Here is a 27,374-nt window from a genome sequence, read left to right on the forward strand (position 1 = left end):
TTCCATCACCACCTAAATGGTGTCAATGTTTTTGAAACTAGATGGTTCTTTTATCTCCGGTACAAGAACAGCATCTCCGATTTAAGTGGATTTAACTAAAAATGCCAAAATATCTTGGTAGGTTAGACGGAGGTTTGGGGAAAACAGACTAGGGTTTTGGACAGTGACATTATATTACTTTAACATTGTAAAATGTCTCAAAGTATTTCAAAGGAACGCTATCAACAACTGGGAGACTAGAAGATATAAACAATCAGGTTAAAGGATGCAAAATGATTCCTCACTCTTAATTATCTTCCTTTAAAACTTTCCTCCTGGAGATGGAGATGAACAAGAAGCGTGAGTCAGAACTGCTCCGACTGCGGCGGGAGTTGGAGGAGGCCACACTGCAGTCAGAGACTACAGCCGCAGCTCTTCGCAAGAAGCACGGGGACACTGTGGTGGAAATAACGGAGCAGTACGAGAACCTGCAGAGGCTACGTGTGAAAACAGAGAAAGAAAAGCAAAGTATGAAGCTAGAACTGGACAACATGAGCCTTACTATTGATGGCCTTCAAAAAAGCAAGGTATCATGTTTACTACTTTAATCATTTGTGTAACACTTAAATGTATTTGTAATCAGCAGGACAAAATACTTGCCATTTGGAAATAATTCTCCTCTCAGATGATAGTCAATGAGTTTTCGATAGGTCTCGCTGTATGGCTTTGTAGACCCTTTGAACTATAGGTTATCCTAAGTGGCACTGGTTCTCCTAATTCTGCTGGCTACCTATGCTTTGGATGTGCTCTAGAGGTCATGTTATCCTTTGGAACACAGTCAAGGGAAAACTGACACTGCTGTAACCTTAGTCACATGTTGGGATAGCAGTCCACCCAGTCTTGGTGTTCTCCCGCATGGCAGAGTGAGTAAAGCAACTGTCCACTAAAGCTGAGACTTTGAACACAGAAGATCTTGAGATTCCACAGGGGTCGCTCCCTACGCGACTCCCTTGTCCATTCGTCGCCCCCATCCCTTCCCATCGATCTCCCTCCTGGCACTTATCCTTGTAAGCAGAACAAGTGCTACACCTGCCCTTACACTTCCTCCCTCACCACCATTCAGGGCCCCAGACAGTCCTTCCAGGTGAGGCGACACTTCACCTGTGAGTCGGCTGGTGTGGTATACTGCGTCCGGTGCTCCTAGTGTTGCCTTTTATATATTGGTGAGACCCAACGCAGACTGGGAGACCGTTTCGTGGAACACCTACGCTCTGTCTGCCGGAGAAAGCAGGATCTCCCAGTGGCCACACATTTTAATTCCACAACCCATTCCCATTCTGATCTGTCTATCCATGGCCTCCTCTGCTGTCAAGATAAAGCCACACTCAGGTTGGAGGAACAACACCTTATATTCCGTCTGGATAGCCTCCAATCTGATGGCATGAACATTGATTTCTCTAACTTCAGTTAATGCCCCTCCTCCCCTTCTTACCCCATCCCTTATTTATTTATTCCCCCCTCCTTTTTTTCTCTCTCTGCCCCTCTCACAATCACTTTTTGCCTGTTCTCCATCTCCCTCTGGTGCTCCCCTCCACCTTTCTTTCTTCCTAGGCCTCCTGTCCCATGATCCTTTCCCTTCTCCAGCTCTGTATCCCTTTTGCCAATCACCTTTATAGCTCTTAGCTTAACCCCACCCCCTCCTGTCTTCTCCATCATTTCGGATTTCCCCCTTCCCCTCCTACTTTCAAATCTCTTACTATCTTTTCTTTCAGTTAGTCCTGACGAAGGGTCTCGGCCCAAAACGTCGACAGTGCTTCTTCCTATAGACGCTGCCTGGCCTGCTGCGTTCCACCAGCATTTTGTGTGTGTTGCTTGAATTTCCAGCATTTGCAGATTTCCTCGAGTTTGAGTTTATCCATTTGTAGTTTATAGGATGTGTGGAAAAGGACAGCATCAGTGAATAAATTTTGAAGGTGATTACAAAGTGTAATAATGGTGTGAATGAAAGCAGTCATTATGGCTCACCTGTTATGGCTCACCTGCTCTTATATTTAACAGCCACAAAGTCAAATTACCAGTCCATATCTATTGTCAAGACTCTCTATGGGTAAGTATAAAAGGGCACTTATAGTGTGTGGGGAAACCAAAATCTGAAGGGAGTTAATTGAAATGTAGGTATGTATTGTATTTCAGGATGGAACTGTTTTAAAGTGGTTTGTAGAGTCATAGAACAGCACAGCACGGAAAGAGACCCTTTGTCCCAATAGTCTGTGCCAAACTATTAATCTGCCATTGACTTACACTTCCATTGCCTCCATACCCCTCCCATACATATACCTATCCAAATTTTTCTAAAATGTTGAAATCAAACCCGCTGGCAGCTCACTTAACATTTTCAACACCCTCTAAGTGAAGCCGTTCCCTTTAAACATTTCACTTTTCACCCTTAACCCATGACCTCTATTCTAGTTTCACACAACCTCAAATGAAAAAGCTTCTTTAATTTTAAGCTATACTCCTATTCTCTCTATAACTCACAATTTTATACACCTCTATCAAATCTTATATCATTCTCCTACATACTCAACCCCTCCTAATAACTCAGGTCCTTAAGTCCTAGCAACATCCTTGTAGATTTTCCCTGCACTCTTTTAATCCATTGATATGGTTTTTGTAGGTAGGTGACCAGACCTGCACACATTACTCCATATTAGGTGGTACCAACAACTTATACAACTTTAACATAACATCCTGTACTCAGTACTTGGTTTTATGAAGGCCAGTGTGCCAAAAGTGTTCCTTTTGACCTTGCCTACCCGTGACACCACTTACAAGAAATTATGGGCCGTGTTCCCAGATCTCTCTGTTCCATTGCACACCTCACTGCCCTACTGTGTAAATCCTATCCTGTGTTGTCCTCACAAAGTGCAATACCTGACAATCCCAGCTGGTCCAGATCTTGCTACAAACTTTGATGGCCTTCTTTGCTGTCCAGTATACCCCCAAATCTTGGTGTCATTCACAACTTTGCTTTGTTAATATTATGATATAATCACTTGGGTTAATTGTGAGGGATTAATTGTTTTCCATTTCTGTCAGTGAAGAAGTCAGGAGAATGGGCTTGAGAGGGAAATGGATCAGCCATGATGAAATGGTGGAGCAGACTCGATGGCCAAATGACCTAATTTCCCTCCTATGTCATTTATCATGTTTAGACACCACCATCTTGAATTTCTTCATATATTTTGGATGAGATATCAAACATGCTGATGGACATTTGATATATGAAGTCAACAGTCAAATTTATTATATGTACAGATATCTGTACGCACAGATGTAATGAGAAAATTACCAACAGTAACATAAGAGCAGAGCATCAGATACAAAACATTGAAAAGAAAAGCATAAATTAGCAACATAAATTATGCAAATTTACATGGGAAGTAACACAATTATAATAAAAAAGAAACAAAGTCCATGGTAATGCAAAGTTGTCAGAGTCTTGCTGTACTGAAGAAGCCACACTACACCATGGTGTGATTTATACCACCGCAGATCCTAGATACACTCAATACTTAATTAGGAAAAACCATCCTTTGGCATTGACATTTCTAACCTTGGTGCCAAAATTCACCAGAATTAACAATTTAAATGTTTTCTTTTTAAAACATACAACATCATCTACTTACTGGGTCCTAAGCTCCTAATTGGAGCTTAGGCCATTAATGACTTCCTGTCTACTGACCATTGTCCACTAAAGTCACTGGTATGGTTGGAGTTCATCAGCACCTCTGCTATCCATTGCATTCACAGTACCGGGATTTGGTATAAACAGCTTCACTAGAGTCCTGTTAGCCGGCCTTAACCGTTTCCACTTCTCACAGGGGAGATGTAGGGCTGGACTTCTTTTTGCTATCTCTCTCAAAAGTCATGCTTATTGTGTTTTAGTCCATCACTGTGAGTACTGCTGTAGAACTGATTGCAGGCAGCCCTGAGGTTTGTGGTGTTCTTCTGTGTCCAGGTGGCTAGTGATGCACAGATTCGAAAGCTCGAAGATTTATTGTCGGAAGCCACTTCCCGAAATGAGGATTTGCAGCGTTCTCTCACTGAGCAGAGCCTTGGCAAAACACGGCTGACAGGTATGGGTGAAGTATTTATTACAATAGAGATAGAGTTCTTTAATTGGGTTATATTCTGAGGGTAAGTTAATAATAAATCTTTTTGGTTTCTGGGGAATATTTTGAACCCGTTAACCCTGGGGGTGGAGTTATCACTTTGTCCGTAAGAGTGAATATTTCATCGAAAATATGCTTGAAAATGCAGTTCAGGGTCTCAACAAAATTCCTATGAGCAAATATATAAAATTCTTTCTTACTTTGCATATAGTAAGATATTTTTCTCCTTAAAGTTTTCTTGATACGTTTTATTATGAAAAGCTTGCAAATTTCTCAATCTTTATTTTAAAACTGCTGAATATTAATTCAGAAAAATATCTTAGCTTTTAATCCAATTTGTATACACTAAACCTTTTTGAAATTAAGTCATTGTTGATACAAAGAAGTTACACCCAATGTGCAGTGAATACAGTAGATTCCGGTTAATTGGAGCAGCTGCTTATTGGAACACTAACACTAATTGAGAAAATAGCCAGGATTCCCTTTGTTTAATTGGGACACTATACTGATTAATTGGGACAGGAGACTGTTTCTGAACAGTCTCTAACTAGTGTCAGTCGCGTGCACTTGTGTGACCATGCTTAGAGCGAACAGTTTTTAAATAGTGTCAGTTGTGTGTGCTTGTGTTCAAAAATCAGTGATTTTTATCACTGACAGAGAAACGAGCAGTAAGACAGTCCAGAATTGTTCTGCACACTGTGATTTCAAGCATTCAGACTTAGAGAGGCTAGAAATGGCTGGGAGTGAAAATGAAATGATTTCACTACTTTAGCAAGTTAGGAACTACAAAGAATTTGAAGGTATCAACAATCACCTTAAATGTGACAATGATAGTGAAGATTTGGAGGATACAATTGTCAAAAATGGTAAGAAGGTAGTCCATTATCTACACTAGAATTACAATCAAAAGAACAGAGCAGTGTACACTGAAAGAATTCCTCTGTCAATAACTATTAGGAACTAATACACAGTTTTATAGCAACACACATAAAATGCTGGAGGAACTCAGCAGGCCAGGCAGCATCTATGGAAAAGACTACAGTCGGCATTTCATATACTAATCCTTCATCGGTATAGTACTGTAGTAGCATTGACGGTGTTCTAATTTGTCTTGTTTGTCTTGTATGTCATTGAATACATAACTTTTTACTCACATAAATGATAGTTTGTCTTTTTTATACCTTTTCAGCTATTTCCATGAAACTTTGGCTAATTGGGGAAACCGCTTAATTGGGCCAAAATATACTGTTTAGATTTGCCTCAATTAACCAGAACCCACTGAACGTGGAATGCACTGCCTGAGAAAATGGTGGAAGCAGAGCTGCTGACAGCATTTAGGAAGTGTGCAGAAGTGTATTTGAACCATCTAAGCATATAAGGCAAGGGGCAAGTGTGAAGTGATGGGATTAATATGGATGGGTGCCCACTATTTGTTGTGGATTTGGGCTGAATGGCCTGCTTACATGCTGTATGATTCTACACTCTGTGGCCAATTTGTTAGGTACAGGAGTGGAACCCAGTGCAGTCTACTGCTGCTGTAGCACATTCGTTTCAAAGATTAATGTGTTGTGCATTCAGATTTGCTCTTCCGCACACCATTATAACGTGTGAGTTACTGTCGGCTTCAAGTCAAGTTGAACTAATCTGACTATTCTTTTCTGACCTCCATCATTAACAAAGTGTTTCCACCCACGGACCTGTTGCTCACTGGATGTATCTTGTTTCTCACACAATTCTCTGTAAAATCTAGAGACTTTTGTGTATGAAAATCCCAGGAGATCAGTAGTTTCTCAGATGCTCACACTACCCCATTTGGCACCGTCAATCATTCCACAATCAAAGTAACTTAAATCACATTTCTTCCCCATTCTGATGTCTAGTCTGAACAACTACTGAACCTCTTGACTGCACCTGCATATTTTTGTGCATTGAGATGCTACTACATGATTGGCTGATTAGATATTTGCGTTCATGAGCAGGTGTACCTAATGAAGTGACCACTGAGTATATACATCTATGAATGACCCTGTGGCTATGAAAGTAAAGATCCTCACCAAATGAGCACCATCAAGACTATATCATCATTTTAAATGGAATAGGATAGATTTCAGCAAATTCTTTTATTGTGAGTCAAAGTAGCAGATCAGTAACACAGAAAAACCCCTCTGGGTAAAATTCCTTGATGCCTGAAGATTATAATGGCATTATTAGTATGAACAAGCCAAACCTCTACCCTCTATCTCCAATAGCCAGAAAAATGTTACTGCCATGTTGAATGCTATTGCCTTTTTTTCACAAGGCTAATGAGAAGGTAGGTTAATGAGATGTGGATCTGATCATTCATTTTAGTTTAACAACTTCAAACTGAGAATTGGGGCTTTTCTAACTTGCTGTATTCATTTGCTGCAGAAACACCTGGGCCTGTCCGCTACTAAATCCTGGATAAAAATCATTAGATTTGGTAGTATTTCATTGGCATTAGCTCTTAGCCTGGTCATATATTTGTTACTGAGCCTCATCCAGGGCCCAACAACAAAGGGCAAAAATAGCTTTTATTTTAGGAATAATTTTCATAGTGAACCCTAACCCTAACCCTACCTGGATAGAGCAAACGTATTACAATTATTCTTAACTCACAGTAGGGTAGTGGTTAGTACACCGCTTTACAGCACCAGCGATCTGAGTTCAATTCCCAGCATTGCATGGGTTTCCTCCAGGTACCTCGCTTTCCTCCCACAGTCCAAAGACGTACCAGTTCGTAAGTGAATTGGTCCTTGCATATTGACCCATGATTAGGCTAGGATTAAATTGTGGGATTGCTGGTCAGTGTGGTTTATAGAGCCAGAAGGGCCTATTTCGCACTGTATCTCAATAAATAAATAAAATACTGGATGTGCTGAGTAGGACTCCTCAAGAGACAGGAGATAATTACCGTTGGAGCTAAAAACAGAAGCTGTGACTGTTTAACTTAAAAGGTTAGTAGAGAGAACGTATAGACAGAAAATGAAGGAGAGAAATTAAACAAAGATTAATATCAAATGAGAATTAATGGGTCCAGCAATCTACAGTTTGTTTAATGGAAAACAATTCAAATGATATGAAGAGTGTCTGAGAGGGATATTGGAAATGACAGAAGAATTGTTTGAATAGCTGAGATAATGACAGGAGTGGAAGTACTCCAGGCAATGCCAATTGTTCTTGAAATGGAGGGATCTGAAGGAGAGGAAGGTAACCAAAGTCCCAAAACCACCAGGGAAGCTAAGCTGACTAAACTTATCTGCTTTAGATGGTAATTCTGGTGATATCTATTGTTTCAGCTGAAAATAATGACTTGACTCGCCAGCTAGAAGAGGCGGAGAACAAAATAGGTCAACTGAACAGATCAAGGGTCATCCTGACATCACAAGCTGAAGACTTGAAAAAGCAGATTGACGAAGAATCAAAGGTAAATAAAGGGTTGTGAATAGTGAGTGGATATTTATTGATTATTTCAGGATTACTCAATCCAATCAGTTTCCTGCATTTTTCTACTAAGTGTAAATGTACACATGCCAAAGTAAGAGCATTTATTTATTTACTTACTTATTTATACTTTTTTTAATTTTAGAGATACAGCATTGAACAGACCCTTCTGGACTACTAAGCCATGCCACCCAGCAACCCACCAATTTAAAACTAGCCTAATCACAAGGCAACTTGATGTGCTTTTTATTAAAGTAGACAACAATCTTCCAGAGTTGAAGTCATTGCGATAATAATCATCCCCAGATAATCTCATTAATTCCACAAATCTCACATCTACATAAACTTCATAGCATTCAAAGTAATTTTGGTTTAGACTATTTGCAATTACATTTGAGAGTACTGACTCTCTTATGTTCTGTGCCTACAATGACCTAATTTCAAGTTAGTGCTTTCTGAATGATTTCACAAGCTCACCAGGTAAATTGCAGAAAGACCAGTTTTGATTGTACCATAAAGGATCGGGCAAGTGTGGATTGGGACAGGCTGTTTTCTGGCAAAGGTGTACTTGGTAAGTGGGAGGCCTTCAAAAGTGAAGTTTTTAGAGTACAAAGCTTGTATGCACCTGTCAGAATAAAAGCTAATGATTACAAGTGTAAGGAACCTTGGTTTTCATGCGATATTGAGGGCAAGAGAAAAGGAGGTGCATTGCAGGTGTTAGCAGGTAGGAACAAATAAGAAGTCAGGAGGGCTAAAAAAAAAAGGCATGGAGTTGCCCTAGCAGACAAGGTTATCGAGAATCCTACAGATATGTTAAGAGCAAAAGGATTGCAAGGGACAAAATTGGTTCACTGGAAGATCAGAATTGTAATCCATGTGTGGAGTCAAAAGAGATAAGGGAGGTCTTAAATACATTTTTGCATCTGTATTTACTCGGGAGTCTTTAGAAGTGAGGAAAGCAACAGCAAGGTCATAGACCCGATACAGATTACAAAGGAGGAGGAGTCTGCTGTCTTGAGGCAAATTATAGTGGATAAATCTTAAGGGCTAGACAAAGTATTCCCTTGCACCCTATGGGAAGCAAGTGTACGAATTGTAGGGGCTCTAGCAGAGATACTTAAATCATCCTTAACAACAGGTGAGGTATTGGATGATTGGAGGATAACCAATGTTGTTCCAGCTTTAAGAAAGGCTTTAAAATAAACCAGGAAATTATAGGCCATCGAGCCTGACATCAGACATCATTATCATGATGTGCCATGTCACATGACGTGGGTGATCATGGTCTATGAGCATGATTGTTCTTGGCAAATTCTACGGATGTGGTTTGCCATTGCCTCTGGGCAGTGACTTTACAAGACAGTTGACCCCAGCCATTGTCAATACTTGTTGGAGATTGTCTGCCTGGCATCAGTGGTTGCATAACTAACAAATGATATGCACTGGGTGCTCATACAGCCATCCACCACCTACTCCAATGACTTCTCGTAGGAGGGCTTAGCAGGTACTACACCTTGAGTAAGGGTGATTGCAGGCTAGTGGAGGAAAGGAATCCCTTATACCTCCATTGGTAGAGACGTATACCCTTCCTGCCACCTGAAACTAATATCAGTGGTTTGAAAGTTATTGGAAGGGATATATGAGTATTTGGATAAACAGGGACTGATTAGGGAAAGTCAGCATGACTTTGTGCATGGTATGTTGTGTCTAAATCAATCTTATAGAGTTTTTTGAGGAAGTTACCAGGAAAGTTGATAAAGGCAAAGCAATGAATGTTATCTACTTGGACTTTAGCAAGGCATTTAACAAGGTCCCTCATGGGAGGTTGGCCAGGAAGGTTTAGTCACTTAGCATTCAAGATAAGGTAGTAAATTGATTAGAGATTGGCTTTGTGGGAGAAGGCAGAGAGTGGTCATAAATGGTTGTGTCTCTGACTAGTGGAATGCTGCAGGGATCAGTGCTGCGTCCATTGTAGTTTGTTATCTTTTGTCAATGATCTGGATGATAATGTGAATAATTGAATTGGCAAATTTGCAGATGACACCAAGATTGGGGGTGTAGTGGACAACAAGGAAGACTATCAAAGATTGCAGCATGATCTGGATCAGCTAGTAAAATGGGCTGAAAAGTGGCAGATGGAATTTAATGCAGACAAATGCGAGATGTTGCACTTCGATAGGACCAAGCGGGGTAGGTCTCACACAGGGAACGGTAGGGGACCGAGGAGTGTAGGAGAACAAAGGAATCTGGGAGTACAGGTCCATAATTCACTGAAAGTGGAGTCATAGGGTCATAAGGAAAGCTTTAGGCATATAGGCCTTCATAAATCAAACTATTGAGTACAGGAAATGGGAAACCATGTTGAAGTTGGATAACACACTGGTGAGTCCTGATTTGGAGTATTGTGTGCAAATTTGGTCACCTCTCTACAGTAAAGTTGTAAATAAGGTTGAGAGAGTACAGAGAAAATTTATAAGATGTTGCCAGGATTGGATGACCAGAGTTATAAGGAAAGACTAAATATTTTAGGACTTTATTCCTTGGAACATAGAAGATTGAGAGGTGATTTGATACAGGTACACAAAATTAAGAGGGGTATAGAAAGGATAAGTGTAAGCAGACTTTTTCCATTGAGATTGAGTGGGACTACAACTAGGGGCCATGGACTAAGGATGAAAGGTGAAATGTTTAAAGGTGAACAGGAGGGAAAACTTCTTCTGTCAAAGGGTTGTGAGAGTGTGGAATGAGCTACCAGTACTAGTGGTGCACATGAGCTCAATTTGAACGTTTAAGAGAAGTTTAGATAGGTACATGGATGGCAGAGGTATGGAGGGCTATGGTCCAGTGCAGGTCCTTGGGAGTAAGCAGTTTAAGTGGTTTGACATTGACTAAATGGGCTGAAGGATCTGTTTCTGTGGCGTTCGATGACTCTATGACACATTCGGTGTTGTATCTCCTTGTGGGTTCTTAATTATTTTGTAATTTTTCTGATGTTTCAGTTACAGTCAAGTAGACATTGATTTTTGTGCTGCGGCAGTGCAAATGTTGGCCAAATTTACCTGCACAAAAAGTTTGCATCTTCCTGAGAGATACACCACACATTCAGTGTTGTTAAAAATTAAGTAAGAAATAATGACTTGTAAGAAATATACAATTACGGTGGATTCTGGTTAATGGAGCTATCAGTTAATTGGGGCAGCCACTTCATTGGAATAACTCTTAAAGAACAAAAACTAATCGAGAAAATAGCCAAGATTCCCTTCATTTATTTGGGGACACTCTGCCACTTTATTGGGACGGGACTCTGTTGCTGAACAGTTTCTAATTAGTGTCAGTTGCTTGTGTTCAAAAAGCAGTGATTTTTGTCACTGTTAGTTGGCAAGAAACAAGCAGTAAGGAAATTCAGAACTGTTTTGCTCACTGTGGTTTCAAGCATTCAGGCTTGGAGATGCTAGAAATGACTGGGAGTGAAAATGAAATTATTTCACTACTTCAAGTTAGGAACTAAGAATTTGAAGGTATCGACCATCATCTTAAATGTTACAATGAAAATGAAGATATGAGGATGCAATTGCAAGTATTGCATGAATGCAGTCCATTATCTGCACTAGGTGTTTGTGCTGATATTGTCAATCAAAAGAGTCCAGCGGCGTTTATTCCTCTGTTGATAACTATTAGGATTTAATATAAATACATAATGTATTACTCAGTTAAATGGTAGTTTGTCTTTTTTTATACCTTTTTAACTATTTCCATGAAACTTCAGCTAATTAGAGCAGCCATTTAATTGTGCCAAAACCTATTGGTTCGGATGTGTTCCAATAAACCAAAATCCACGTTTTCCCTTACCTATTCCAGTTTTGGCCTGAAATCAGCTGGAGTGAAATAGTTTCCAGCTACTTTCCTGGAAGTGAACAGTATTGAATGTCTCAAGTTGTTCCGAGTGCCGAAATGGAGAAGCCTGAATACTGAGCTTGATTTGTCCACAGATTCAGGAACTCAGCAAGGTTTCCAGGACCCAGCTACAGTGTGTCTAAGTGGTCCTTGTCATGAACGGCAGGAGCCAAGAGTGTAAATCCAGGAAGGGCTCTTGCTCCTGCCAAATGGATGAAAGTCACATTCCCAGTGCTTTAAGGAAGGTCTTCATTTTGCCTGTTACTGGGGTGAGAAGTGCATATTGCCCAAATGCAACTGCTGTTAAGCTGTAGAGAGTTTACATCACTACAGACCTTGTGGTGTAAATTTCTTAGAGTCATAGAGCACCATAGCACAGAAACAAGCTAATTGGCCCAGGCAACCTGTGTTGACCTGTTTTTCTGCCTAGTCCCACACTTGGATCATAGTCCTTCACATTCCTCTCTAACATGGAGTTCTATTCAATGTTGCAGCTGAACCCGTATCCATAACTTCCATTGGCAGTTTGTTCACACTCACACAACACTCTGAGTGAAGTTCCCCTTAAATCGTTCACCTATCACTATAAACTTTTGTCCTCTAGTTCAAAACTCACCCAACTAAGAGGAAAAAAAGTCTGCATATATTTACCCTATCTATTCCCCTCATAACTTTGTAAACCTCCATAAGATCTTCCCTCACTCCTACACACCAGAGAATAAAGTCCTAGCCTTTTCAATCTTTCACTATAAACTCAGGTCCTCAGGTCTTGGCAACATATTTGTAAATTTTCTCTGCAGACTTTCAATTTTATTGAAATCTTTTTCTGTAGATAGGAAACCAGAACTGCACACAATACTCCAAAGTTGGCTTCAATAACATCTCGTACAACGTTAACATAACATGCCAACTCCTCTACTCAGTGCTCTGATTTATGTAGGTGAACGTGCTACAAACTCTCTGTGACCGTATCTACCTGTACAATGTTGCGTCAATAAAGTCACTGGAGAAAAGTATCTGGTAGATACAAAGCAGCTTCTTTATTCCTCAAAACAAGGTACAGTAGGTATATAGAGAAAGTTTCGGCCCAAAGGTCTGGCCAGCCCAACGTGGGGCTCGATATTTTATGTGTCAAACATCAAAGGACAACTTCATATTTACAATGTATGGACAATGCTTTCTTTGAAACCACATGCAACCTCCACACCTCCCGATTCACATCCACACCACAGACATCCAAATGAATTTTAATCAGCATTGTCTGGTCTGGGATTCACTGCTTTTAGAGCTTGTTCAGAGCTGCACTCCAAATTAAATCCACAATCCATATTCAGATGTGAAGACTGGTAGCCAAAGTCAGTTGCTAAATGCATATGTCCTAAATCCAAAAATCACTCTAACAACACTACGCTCAAGGAATGATGGGTCCTAATCCTTCAGTGCCCTTCTGTTCACTGTGCAAGTCCCCCCCTAATTTATCCTCCCAAATTGTAACATGTCACTCTTGTTTGCATAAAATCCCAACTTGCATTTTTCAGCCCTTTTTACCCAACTGGTCCAGATCCCATTGCAAGCTTTGAAAGTCTTCCTCGCTGTCTACTACATCCCAATCTTGGTGTCATCCACATATTTGCTAATCCAGTTTACCACATTTTCAAGTAAATTATTAACATTAATGATGAACAACAATGGACCCAGCTCTGATCCCTGTGGCAGACCATTAGTCACAGGCCTCCAGTCAGAGAGACAACTATCTACTACCATTCTGTCTTCTCCCAGCTTCTGGACCAGCCTCTTTGTCCATGTAGACAATGACCATTGTCTTCATCAACCTTCTCGTAATCTTCAGAAAAACTATATAAGATTGGTTAGACGTGACCTAACATGGAGAGAACCATGTTGACTATCCCTAATCAGGCACTGTTTATCCAAATACCTGAAGTGGCATGCAAAAATTTTGGGCACCCATGGTCAAAATTTCTGTTACTGTGAATAGTTAAGTGAGTAGAAGATTAAAGTGCTGCAAAGTTTTCAGGTCATGTAAAAATTTCCTACTCAAAGCAATGGTTGGTCCACGTAGCGTTAATAAAGGAAATTAAAGGGAACATATATGTGGGTCTTCAATCTCCATACCTTCTCCATGATGGCAGTAATAAGAAGAGGGCCCAAGTTGGATGGTGAGGGTCATCAGTGATGGATGTCACCTTCTTAAGGCACTGTCTCTTAAAGATGTCCTCAGTGGTTCTGCCTGTGATGGAGGTTTGCGGAGTTTACAACTCTCTGCAGCTTCTTGTGATGAGCATTGGAACTTCCAAACCAGGCTACGATGCCACTAGTCAGAATGCTTCCATCGTACATCTATAGAGACTTGAAAGAGTCTGTGGTGTCCTACCAAATCTCCTCAAACTCCAAAGGAAGTAAAGCCAGTGGCATGTCTTCTTTATGATTGTGTCAATGTTTTGGTCTCAGACCTTTGAGTTGTTATCACTCAGGAACTTGAAGGTATTCATCCATTCCATCATTAACACCCCTCCGTGAAGACAGGTTTCCTGATTTCCCCATCCTAAAGTCCATCATCTTGTGACACCACTCAACCAGCTAATTCACCTCACTCAGGGTTGTATACTGCATACATACTTTGATAACAAGTATACATTGAATCTTAGAATATTTATGTTTCTTTAAAAATAAGTCAAACTAATAGATCGGCAGCCATATGGCTGCGTAGGTCCAACTCAGATGCTTGTGCTGTTAAATTACTGATCATTGTGGGAGCCATAATGTCAGATTTATGCAAGTGATTAATGATTGCAAGACCGGGGGAAGCTTTGTAGTGTAGCAGTAAGCTGTGAGTGGTAAGCTTAACACTATTACAGCACCAGTGACCTGGGTTCAATTCCCGCTGCTGTCTGTAAGTAATCTGCACATTTCCTCCTGGTGCTCCAATTTCCTCCCATATTCCAAATATGTTTAATAGGTTAATTGGCACGTGGGTATAATTGGACTTATTGGGGCAAATTGGCCTGTTACCGTGCTGAATCTCTAAATAAAAATGATATAAATAACGCATAGATAAATAAAGGACAGTGTTGTGTTGAGTGGGTAATTGGAAAGCTATTTAATTCAAGACAGGTTGGAAAGACATTAATCTTTTGCATTCCAGTACTAGCATGTTAAGTATGGAGGCACCCACCCCACATAATTTTTGGAAGATAGGTGCCAAAGTTTTTGATCTGTACTACAGAATCCAGAAGGCCAATATCTGAGTTTCTTTGCAGCAATATTGCAGTGTAATATCTCTTTGGTTTGGCTGGTTCCATTCGAAATACTGAAGAGAGGTTATGTGGTCAGTCTAGAAGTTTCAATCATGGCTCCCACTGATGCAGGGATTACAATCCATGTGTTTCACTCTGCATCTTAACAGGTTCAAGGTGAGAGTTATAACTAGAGCAAGTAGCATAAAGCTGATTATTTGGAAGGAAACTGCAAAGATGTTGGACTGTTGCTGAACATGAGTACATGGTTCAAATCAAAGACAATAGGAAACTGCCTGACCTTCAGCTTCCAATCCAAGTAGCAGTGGAGCCATGGAACACTGAATCTGTAGCAAAATTTTGATTTGTTTGTAGTATGAAGCCCCTTTCTCTATCCAACAGCTTTCTTTATGCCAGCAATAAATCATTTCATTTCCAAGAATGAAGTAATTTAATCTGTTATTATACCATCCTTACCACAAATATGCATTATCCTTAAAGGCTGCACGTTAGAACAGCAATGAAATTAAAGATAAGAACAGTAGAACATTTAAAAAAAATAAGAAGCAGACAAAAGGCACAGAGCCCATCAACACACCCAAAATGCTGGAGGAACTCAACAGGCCAGGCAGCATCTATGGAGATGAACAAACAGTCAACTCGTCAGGTTGAGACCGTTCATCAGGACATCAGCCCATGAAGCCTGCCCCACCATTCAGTAAAATCAAGACATCATCTCGTCTGCACCAATCTCCCATATCCATCAATGCCCAGTTCAAAAAAAAAATTATCTCTTTTCACTTTAAATATCACCTCCTTCCCTATGACATAGCCTCCAAAATCCTCCAGGGTAGGGAATTCCAGGGACTCAGCACCCTCAACAGGGTCATTGAAACAGTGTCTCGGTTTCACTGTGCCTAAGTATTTGATCTTCTTTCTTTAGTTGAAGAGCACGATGGCCGCAAGCCTCTCAAGTGTCAAGCAGGACAACGAGCTGCTGAAGGAGCAAGTTGAGGAGGAGCAGGAGAGTAAATGTGAACTGCAGAGGCTCATTTCCAAACTAAACAGTGAGGTCACCCACTGGCGGACGCGCTATGAAACTGATGCCATTCAGAGAACTGATGAGCTTGAGGAGTCCAAGTAAGCAACTGGTTTGTTATCAGATATTCTGGACATCAGCTCATTTGCCTATGGGCAACTGTAATGGTCTCTGGTGTAAAGCATAACCTTTTCAATGAAATTCTCTGCATCTCGGGAACACTTACATTAACTACCGTAATGTGGAGACAGATTTGATCATCCAGTAACTCAGAAGACACTGATTGTGAATGGGTACATTAACTACTTAAAAAATGAACAGAGAAGCTAGCTAAACAAGTGCTCATCTAGACTACACAAGACCACAATACTGAACATTCAGTCACCCTTTAACTTAACGTGTACTCTATTAAATCTCCCCTAATTATAAGACCAAAGAACTATGGAAATTACAAACAAATAATTAACTAACCAAACACGGGGGGGGGGGGGGGGGAGGGGGGTGCATCTATCTCTTTCTCAATGGTCGTGACTTCAGCCTGAAGTGGCTCCTGGATACAAAAGAAAGAGGCCAAGCCTCCCAAGCTGTCCCTATACCACACCCCCCCCCCCCCCCCCAGGAGCCCGTGATTTGGCAACAATTTGAAGGTCAGTGTTGCTGAGTCACTTAGTTTAGTAAAACTCCGATAATCTGCATCCGGTTGTTTGGGAAATAATGATTCAACCTCAGGAGTGTTGATGCCCATGCTCCGTTTAACACACAGGAACTATGGTTCCTGCACTTTCTTTAACTCACTGGAACGTTGGTTCCTGCACTCCATTTAACACCCAGGGACTCCAGGTTCTGCACTCCCTTTAACACACTGAGGCCCCAGTTCCTGTAAACCCTTTAACACAGAGAAACTGGTTCCCCCTGTCTGTTAAAGGTTTAATGAAACTTTACTGTAATTTTGAAGGGTACTGTGAGGTCAACTGCAAATGACTAGATCATTGGTAATAACTACTGCTCCTGCTGGGTTTTCTTTCAGATACTTAACTATTCATAAAATATAATCCAAAAAAACCTCAAAAAAAAAAACTCCAGCACTTTTAGTTTACTTAAATAATAGAATCCCAATAAATTAATCATCTCTACTTATTTGATATCCTCTTTGCTAGGTAAGGGTTACAGAAATTAGAATAGCTGATTTAAGATTTGTTTGGCCTGTACATTAATCCCATGTTATATGTCTGTTAAAAATAAAATATGTGTGACTGCTTAGACTCTTGGGAATGTGAAGGTTTTTGGTTTATGACATTGTGACTGGGATTTTGTGAAAATGTTGTGTTTACCAGCTTGCTTCTCTTTTTTCTTAAGAGCCCTTACTGACCTTGTGAAATTCCTCACAGTACATTAAAGCATAACACACACATTGAATACATATGTTCTGTATGTGGTATATTCTGATATCCAGAAAGATCAAAATTGGCACTTAGTCTCGGGACTGGGGATACATTTTCTAAGAGAGTAGTGAGGATAAGCTCCACTATCTATTAACTGCTACCAATGCCATGAGTGTCAAATAGCCTCTGACAGCTAAGACCAATTCCTCATCTTCACATATGGCTTAGTTACTACACCTAGTGAAACAGTTTCTACTGACAGGAGAAGGAGCAAAGGCAGGTTACAGGTACCTTGTAACCTGTTGCTTCAGGCAGCTGGGACTCACCAGCTGTGGTCAGCAGCTCATCCAGGAGAAGGAAATCTCTGATCTCAAACCTCCACTGCCTTGTGACTATACCCACTCACATCGAAGGCTTCAGGAGTAAATCCTGAGCTGGAGGAGCTTAAGCAGTCCAAAATTGAGTTCAGTGCTGACTGGCAACTCCTGCGATGCTACTGGTGTCATACTGTTTCGGTCTCGCCGATCCTTTGGATTCGTCAACTACATGGAGATGAGGACAATAATTTGCTGTCCATATCATAAAACCCTGGCTTGTGTAATGACTGATCGTAGACAGCGATGCCATAATGTCCATAGTTGACCTACTAATGAAGGCCCCAGGCCAATGCCATCCTGAATACTTAAAGCTTTGTGTTTACCAATGCAATATGCCTCTTCTTTGAAACCACAGCACATGTTGCCCTAAATAACATGGGACTTTATCCAGCCCCTGGTTGGGACAAAAAGGCAAAATGAATTTTTTTTAAAAAAAGAAAATCCTGTGTCTGAGTGTGTTACTGCTGTCTTCAGGCTTTCACTGTGTCAGAAGCTTAACCAAGCAGAATCTCTTGGATATCTCTTCATTCAGTAATTTCAGATGATTAGATTTCAAAACCATATCACCAGGGTGCAGTAACATTCAAGAACAATACTGATGAGTTGTGCCAAATTCTTCATGTAGAAAAATATTTCTAGGACCTCTCAGAGGTGTGAGAAATGCAGTGGTTAGCAAAAGAAAGGGCTTAAAAGTGAAAAGAAATTAGGTCAATGGACAAACAAGGGAAAATCTGCAGATGCTGGAAATCCAAGCAAAATGCTTGTATTTTAAGCAGCATCTTTAAAAAAGGAGAGGAAAAGATTTAAAGAGAGTTCCAGAGGAAGGGTTTCAGGCTGAAGGCTTGAGATGAAGTGTTGGGCTGGAGGAGGTTGGGTGTAATTGGATTAACGTATTGAGGCCATGGACAAATCAGATATCCTGGTGATCATTTGGATCTTTGCAGGATGGGTGAGTATAATTGCTGAGGATGGGCAGAGTGGATTTTTGGGAGGATGGCATAATCAGTGAAGTGTTCAACTCTAAAATATGTGAAAGTGCCAGTGAGAAGTGAAGTGGTGTTGTAGGAAACAATGTAAAAGTTCTTTGTTACAGTAGAGGGTTAAAGTTCGCTTTAGTTTAGTTAGAGTACAAGACTTGCAAATACCAATTACCTGATTCATACAGTTAAATACAGGCAGCCCCAGTACTTGTCCTAAACTGCCCAGATTTTTAAAAATGTCAGGTTTCCACATCATGATTTTTTAATCAACCTTAAATGTTTCAGCTTGTGTTCTGCCCACAAATGTTAAATCCAAACCATTGATCCTACCACAAGCTGAATATTTTAGTTTGCTGAATGTTGCTGGTCAAATAAAAGGTGGTGAGGATCTGGCATATAGAAAGGAGACTGAAAATCTGGCTGAATGGTGCCACAACAACTTCTCACTCAATGTCAGCAAAACCAGAGCTGATTATTGTCTAAAGCTGGAGATTTGTGATCCAATCCTCATTAGACGATTGGAGGTTGAATGGGTCGGTAACTTTAAATTCCTTGGCAGTATTGTATCAGAGGATCTGTCCTGGGACCAGCATGTACAGTGGTGCTAGAAAGTTTGTAAACCCTGTTGAATTTTCTCTATTTCTGCATAAATATGACCTAAAATGTGATCAGATCTTTACACAAGTCCTAAAACTAGATAAAGAGAACCCAATTAAATAAATAACACAAAAAAAATTATACTCTCTCCAGCATCTTCTCTCTTCATCTCCTGCCAAACAAAGACACAGCTGACATTCCAAAATACCTGTTATCTCTACTATAACCGAAACACTGCTTCTACAGAAAGACATTACGCTAGCAGTGAAACCTTTTCCAGGGTGTTACATATTAAGCTTCAGGTGAAGGACTGCTACCCTGGCATTCTGCTGTAAAATGTCTTGATACAATTTTGAATGCATTGTTCCCTCAACGATTGGAAACTGTTCAGGTCCTGAGGCAGCAAAGCAGCCCCAAACCATGATGTTTCTTCCACCATGCTTCACAGTTGTTATGAAGTTTTGGTGTTGATGTGCAGTGGCCTTTTTCCTCCAAACATAGCTATGTGTATTTCTGCCAGAAAAGTTCAACTTTTGTCTAATCTGCCCACAGAATATTGTTCCAGAGGTGCTGTTGAACATCCAGCTGGTCTTTGCAAACTTGAGACATGCAACAATGTTTTATTTTTGGAGAGCAGTAGTTTCCTCCATGGTGTCCTTCCATGAACACCATTCTTGTTCAGTGTTTTTGTTATAGTGTACACATGAACAGCGATTTAGCAAATTCTAGAGATGCTGATATTGTTGGGTTCTTCTTCACCTCCTTCAGCATTACACATCGTACTCATGGTGTGATCTTTGCAGGATACCCATTCCTAGGGAGAGTAGCTTCCCCCATTTGGAGACAATCTCTTTTACTGCGGAGTGATGAACATCTTTCTTAAGAAGTGCAGGCTTTGTCAGTATCCTTTGTGTGTCTTTCTTATAGGGAAGAGAACCTCTACAACCCATACCTCCAATCTCATCTCATTCATTAGATCACCTGACTCCAATTAGCTTTTGTAAAAGGCATTGCCCCAGAGGTTCACATACTTTTTTGAACCTAGACTATGATTGCTTAAATGGTGTACTCAGTATTGATAAGAAAAAGTACACTTGTTTGTGTGTTAACAGTTTAGACAGATTGTTGAGACTATTATTGTGACAGATGAAGATCAGACCATATTTTATGAGTAACTAATGCAGATTATCAGGTATTTACAAAGGGTTCACAAATGTTTTCTTGCAACTGGTAAGCATCATCACAAAGAAGGCATGACAGCAGCTCTACTTTCTTAGAAGTGTGCACAGCTTTGGTATATCATCTGAAACCTTGATAGACTTTTATAGATGCACAGTGGAGAGTAAACTGACTGGTTGCATCAGAGCCTGGTATGGAAACTTTAATGTCCAAGAATAGAAAAGGCCGCAAAGAATGGTGAAACAGCCCAGTCCAAAACAGGCAAAGACCTCCACTCTATTGTGCACATATATGAGGGGTGATTGATAAGTTCGTGGCCTAAGGTAGAGGGAGATTGTATCCACCAGCAAATACAAGGAAATCTGCAGATGCTGGAAATTCAAACAACACACACAAAATGCTGGTGGAACACGTCAGGCCAGGCAGCATCTATAAGGGTCTTGGCCCGAAACATCGACAGTGCTTCTCCTTATAGATGCTGCCTGGCCTGCTGTGTTCCACCAGCATTTTGTGTGTGTTGTTTGAGTTATACAGCTGTCGTTACATGCGCATGCAGGTCAACTCTTTGATTATGCACAAAGTTTGAAGTTAATAACTCATCAGTTAATAACTCATCGGGGTGATTGATAAGTTTGTGGCCTAAGGTAGAAGGAGATGAGATATTAACTTCAAACTTTCTGCATAATCACTCAAGGTGTTGACCTGCATGTGCATGCGATGAGAGTTGTATAACTCATCTCCTTCTACCTTAGGCCAGAACTTATCAATCAACCCTCGTACATGGATCACTGCCACAAGAAGGCAGCATCCAGCATCGAGGACCTCCACCATCCAGGCCATGCTCTCTTCTCCTCCATTGTGAAGGAGGTATAGGAGCCTCAGGTCTCACACAACCAGGTTCAGAAGCAGTTACCTCCCTTTAACCATCAGGCTCCTAATCCAACACAGATAATTTCACTGACCACAACGCTGAACTGATTCCACAGCCTATGGCCTCACTTTCAAGGACTCTACAACTCACGTTCTCAGTATTATTTATTTATCTATATCTGTACAATTTGTCTTTTTTTGCACATTGGTAGTTTATTAGTTGTGTTTTTATATTGTTGATTATTCTGTATTTCTCTGTTCTACTGTGAATGCCTGCAAGAAAATTATTCTCAAGGTAGTTTATGGTGACAGAGACATACTTCAAAAATAAATTTATTTTAAACTTTGAACCTTCTTCCCAGAGCAGAGCCCAACAAAACCTAGAGATGTTCCCCTCATTTTTTAAAACTTTAGCCCCAAAGATTTAATGAATAAAACCATCCATCCTTAAGAAGGAATGACGAAAGTGCTGATAAAGAAGAATACTTGTGGGAATGATAGTAGTTCCTTGAAGACTACCGTTTAAAAAACACTAATGTTCCCAGCATTTAGGTTGTACGTACTGAAAATGTTTTCTTCCTTTTTAAGAGTGGCAGTGGAATAGAAGTTTCTTTTTGGCAGTGAAAAGGATATCCCAACATTTTACTTCCAATGATTCCAATTGGAACAACTCCTACAATCAAGAGCTTCCTTCAGCAGATTGCTCCATTGCACCATCTTAGTCACGTCTTTCAGATTTACACTGTGAAGTGTCACCAAGACGGCTCCTTAGATCAAAGTAGTTAGCTGCACTGACTGTGTCCGTTGTTAGGATCAGACATTGCACAGATTGTTCTGGTTTTCATGATCAAAGAAACACTCTGAACAAAAGCTTGGCTGCCTTCCACAATATGCTGAAAGTAAATCCTCTTGTGATATTTTTGCACATGTATCGAGCATCTTTTTTTTACCTCCTCCTTTCACCACAACTTACAAGCAAATGTTTGCAAATTTTGGAAGAGTTTTTCTTCAAGGTGATCTATCACATAAGGAAACTCGTGTTCAGTGGAATCAAAACAACCTGTTGTTCAATACGTCCCTCCAGGTAGAGACAGAGTTACACTAAGAAGGTTACAATCAAAAAGTTGAAAGGCCGAAAGCTAAAGTTCGATACAAAGTTAGGGCATACACTTAGCAAGAGGATCAATAGGTGTTATGTTTCCTTACAACAGTGGAGGCCATTTTGACCCACTGGGTCTACTCTGGCTCTTAGACCGATTCATCCCACATTCTTGTTAACAACTCCCCTCCCTTTCTGCTGGAATCCACATTAAGCCACACAGTGGTCCAAATCACCATCGTACGATGGTCCATGAACCCGTAACCCTGCATGTCTTAGGCATGTGGGAGGAAACCAGAACACTCAGAGGAAATCTGTGTAGTCTCAGGAAATTCATGCCAACTCTGTGCAGGCAGCATCGGGAGTCAGGGCTTTTCACTATTGTGCCATGAGTATTCATATTCCTTACCATACTTTTTTTTTGGAAAAGTTACTCAATTTTTATTATAGTATATGTCTCCTCATTACTTCCCCCAAGTCCCCTCCTCCTTCCCTTTCTTCTATAGTCCACTCTCTTCTCCTATAAGATTCCTTCTTCTCCAGCCCTTGACCTTTCCACCCACCTGGCTGTAACCTTCCAGCAGGCCACCTTCCCCTCCCATACCTTTCTATCCTGGCATCTTCCCCCTTCCTTCTCAACCTTGAAGAAGGGTCTCAGCCTGAAACATTGACTGTTTATTCATTTCCCTAGATGTTGCCTGATCTGCTGAGTTCCTCCAGTATTTTGACAGACAGACAGGCAGACGTACTTTATTGATCCCGAGGGTTTAAGTAGTGCCTTTCAAAACCTTTGGACACTACAACATGTTGATAGCTAACAAGATGCTTTTTGATGTGTGATAACCGTTGATTTAGAAGTTATTGGCTGTCGTATTCCTTGTATTACAACAGTTCGGGAGAGCCAAGTTCTATGTACTGACATATTCTGTATCCATGAGTGTTAGCTAAAGGCTAAGTATTGAGCAGGACACCAGGAAGATTCCTCCTGTAGATGATTTTGTGGAATGTTTAACATTCATCTACAGTTTCAAATGCCAACTGAAAGATGACCAACCCAAAGTATCATAATGCAACCCTGAATATCATGCTCATGTCTATTCCTCAGACTGACTGTTGTGAGTTAGTGATCCCGCTGAGTCAAGAAATCATGGAAATAGGATATAGACATTAAAAAGTACATGACAGGGAAACATGCCTGCAATCCGTTCGGTATGCCCCACCACTCCATCTTATTTATAAATATCCATTTTCCCCCTGAGAATTCATCCAGACATTTTATCTTCCTGATATCTCCTCAAAGCATTGGTTCCTGGAAGTAATCACCCTCAATTCTTCTGCCTCTGATTATTCTCAAGTTCCTCAGTTTGATTGCACTTGGAAAATATTCTTGTGATGTGTGACCTCAAGAATTTCACACTGTAAACTGTAAGCTGTTCCATGTCTACCTTCAAGCTAATTCTCATGTGATCGTCGCTGCTTTATGTCTTGGGCAACACATGCACTCTGTTTTTCTTATAGTTCAAACAATTTGCTGTTAGTTTTTGCGAAGTAGCCAGTCAACAACTTGATTTGTTTGTGGTTTATGTTCTGTAGCCTGGAGCCACATGGCTCTTGTTCTTAGTGTTTACTTTCTCTTTTTTTTAAAAACAGTCATCGTTCAAACCATTACCAAACTTTCCTGTTTAGTCTGTACTGCAAGAAAAAAGGAGCAGCCTTGGGCCACTCAGCCCCAAAAGCCTGTCCCATATTTCAATGTGATCAAGATTGATCTACCACAGTTATCATCACCTTTCTGTGCCAGTTCCCCATAGTCTTCAATTCCCATATCATTCATAAACTTATCTACTTCTTTAAATACCCCCAATGATCCAGCCTCCACCACCTTCCTGGGTAGAGAATCACTGCCCTCGGTGAGAACAAGTTGCTATGGTAACTATGTACCTTTGTTTTAGACCCTCCCACTAGAGGACTGAAGAGTTGTTTGAAGGATTTGTTCACATTGGCGTTGAAGAAATTACTAGTTCTAGAAATCTTTGAGCCATAATAACAAAGCGGAGAAGAAGCACTCAGGATGGCATCAAGCATCTCAAGTAAATCCGCTGGGGACAGAGGTCCTGTATGAGAGGTGAAAAGAGTGCACCAACTCACCTGTCACTGTCTGTGGATAAGTCTCTGATCTCAGTCACTACAACACCAGAGTAGAAGCAAGCCCTCCTCAGTCCTGAGGGACTGCTAAAGAGAAAAAAAAATTATAATTGTAAATACCTGTTGCATTCAGAATGCAATGGAATAGAATCCAAATATATGTAACCAATCCTCATACTTTGATTCCTAAGACACGAAGAAAAGCGAGACTAAGCTAATTTTATCAATTAAAAAAGAGACAAAGCAGAAGTTGTATCCACTGTGAGTGCCAATCCATCAGTGGAGGTAATTGACAATCAGTGGATAGAAATTTGTGGTCTATAAAGAGGTTTTGTTATTCTAGGTCTCTGCTTTGGGGAAGGAGTAAATAATTCCAATTAAACAATGATAGCCGATACTAGAAGCAGCACATGTAGCCTGAAATGGTTTCTGAGTGAGGACATTGATAGAAATGAGTTACTGTGAATCAGGATGCTCTACTCTTAAGGTCCCCTCACTGTGACCCAGATTGGCCAAGGATTCCTGTCTATGTCCGTAAGTTCACCTGCTGCAGGTCTGTATAATTTTTAAGTGCTGAGTGCAGTATTATATTAGACTGGACAACAATTTTTTTTCAAAAGTGTTGTTTCCTTAATTTTTTTGTTTATGATAGACCACTTGAAGCTGAACGCAAACATAATTTCAGACTACTTGTATCACATAAGAATTTGGAGAAACAAGAAATTAAATTTTATTGATTATAAGGTGTTTAATTCCATAACAGTGCTGAAACTTTGCAATAGTTCAAATAAGCTAAAAATGTTTTGTTGATGCTTTATATTTGTACTCGGTGTCTGAGGCTTTTTGTTTAAGTGTCCAACAATAATCAGCCAGCATTGATGGATTCCGGTTGCCCTGATACGATTTCTCCATGACTGCAATTTCCTGGTGAAACCTTTCACCATGCTCGTCACTGACAGTGGCAAGATTTGCGGGGAAGAAGTCTAAATGGGAATGCAGGAAATGAATCTTTAGTGACACGTTGCACTTCATGGTTTTGTATGCTTGAAGCATGTTGTCAACCAGCTGCATGCAGTTTGGTGCTCTGGACTTGCCAAGAAAATTTTCAACAACATCCTTGAATGCCTTCCATGTGATTTTCTCTGGTCCCACTAGAAGTTCTTAAAATTGCCTGTCATTGATGGCCCATTTGATTTGTGGGCCAACAAAATGCCTTTCTTAATCTTGGGATCATTTATTCTGGGAAACATCTGTCTCAAATATCAAAATCCTTAATGGAAAATTTTGTGCCTGGTGACAGCAGATTCCATCCTTGCAGTCTTGAACCCGTTAATTCTCCTTTTGCCTCTAACAAACCGAAGTCTCTGACCAGGTCACTTAACTCAAATTGAGTAATCAAATGAGGGTCACTCATCAAGAATGGTTCAAAATCTGTGTCAGTATCAGTGTCGTTTTCCATTGCTGGTGCATCATGACAGCTTTGTCTGGCTCTCCTAGACTCCAGGTCTCTGGTGGCTTTGTTACTAGAAGACTATTCTCATGGTTGAAGAGAGATTGGGCTCTTCAATGGATTTCTTGTTTTTAACAGAGAAACCAGACACACTGGTCAGTCTTGTTACATGATCATTCTGGTCTCATCATATCACCAGGACAGCGAACGGCATTGGCTTCCTCTGAGCCAAGCTCTAAGATTGACAGCACATGTTGCGCAACAAATGTGAGGAGCCCAGGCTTTGTCTTGGTCGCCACTTTTACACCCAATGTAGAGCTCATAGCCTTTCTTAGCAAGGGGAGTCATTGAGATTTAAGCGTATACTCGCCAAAAATATTACAGTAAGTATTGCAACATTGGAGAGATATTTTGCTATCACAAATATTCCTGAAAATACAGTTACTTTATTATATTCAGTATGCACAATATGCTATGTATGTAGAACATGCCCATCAACAGGATCGCAAACTGATATACATGTTAGTGGAGTGCATAAAACGGTGTGTGCGTGATGATTTAATAGCCTTTCTAAACCCTGTCCGGCCATGCAGCATCCTCCCTGCCTAAGCATGCCTGGACAAGATAGAAAACTTTTCAGCTTACATTGTGGGCAACATTTTAATTGACTTGAATTATGAACTGAAATAAAATATGTAGGTGATTTTTTTTTAACGGTGTATGATAGGGAAATTTCATGATGATTTTCATGATCAGCAGTCCAAAATCCATAAGATGCACCCAGAGGTATTCAGGAGGCAACATTTTGGTTGTCCAGTGTTATTAACCTTTGGGGAATAAGGTTCTTAATGTAATCTCTTTAAACACATCTGATACCTAAAAGACTATCAACTGCTGGGTTCTTGTTGGTAGTATTCTTACAGAGTCAGATCCTGATATGACATTTCCACATAAGTGTTCATTGTGACTTCTATTTCCATATATAAACACTAAAAATAGAAATACTTCTCATCAGGAGAAATGGTAGAGTCATAGAGTCAAGCACCATGGAAACAGTCTCTCCATCTGACCAAATTTACGCTAGTCATGTATTTACTTAATAAAATTACCTCATTAAAGGAGCAGAAAAAATTCAGGCAGAAAGATCCTATGTTTGACTAACACTTTTGTAGACTCAGGGCACAGAAACACCTTTTGGTTCATTGCGTCCATAGCAACCATCATATATGCATCTGTACAAATTTCATTTACAGCCCTTGGCCTGTAGCATTCTCTGCCTTGGTAATTTAACTTTGGTCTCGATTTTTCATCATTGTTGTGAGAGTACAGCCTCACCACCACTCAGGTAGTGTGCTCCAGATTCCAACCAACCACCAGTGACTGCTTCTTGCTGCAAAGCTCTTACCCCCTACCCAAAACTGCTGCCCTCTTGTTTTCGCCATTTCTGCTGTGGGGAAAAGTTTGATACAGTCTGCTCTATCTATGCCCATCA

General features: G+C 40.4%; 1 protein-coding gene across 8 annotated transcripts in view; it reads left to right on the forward strand.

Annotated features, from left to right (window-relative positions):
• Positions 1-27,374, forward strand: part of LOC140714553 (putative uncharacterized protein MYH16) — a 340,102-nt gene that overhangs the window by 263,830 nt on the left and 48,898 nt on the right. For all 8 annotated transcript variants that reach the window (XM_073025840.1, XM_073025835.1, XM_073025838.1 and 5 more), the window contains 4 exons: positions 321-566; positions 4,001-4,118; positions 7,472-7,599; positions 15,708-15,904. In XM_073025840.1, the coding sequence (XP_072881941.1) occupies positions 321-566; positions 4,001-4,118; positions 7,472-7,599; positions 15,708-15,904 (689 nt within the window). The remainder of the gene's footprint in view (positions 1-320; positions 567-4,000; positions 4,119-7,471; positions 7,600-15,707; positions 15,905-27,374) is intronic.

Source organism: Hemitrygon akajei, chromosome 22 (genome assembly GCF_048418815.1).
Source record: "Hemitrygon akajei chromosome 22, sHemAka1.3, whole genome shotgun sequence".
NCBI classification, from domain to species: Eukaryota; Metazoa; Chordata; class Chondrichthyes; order Myliobatiformes; family Dasyatidae; genus Hemitrygon; species Hemitrygon akajei.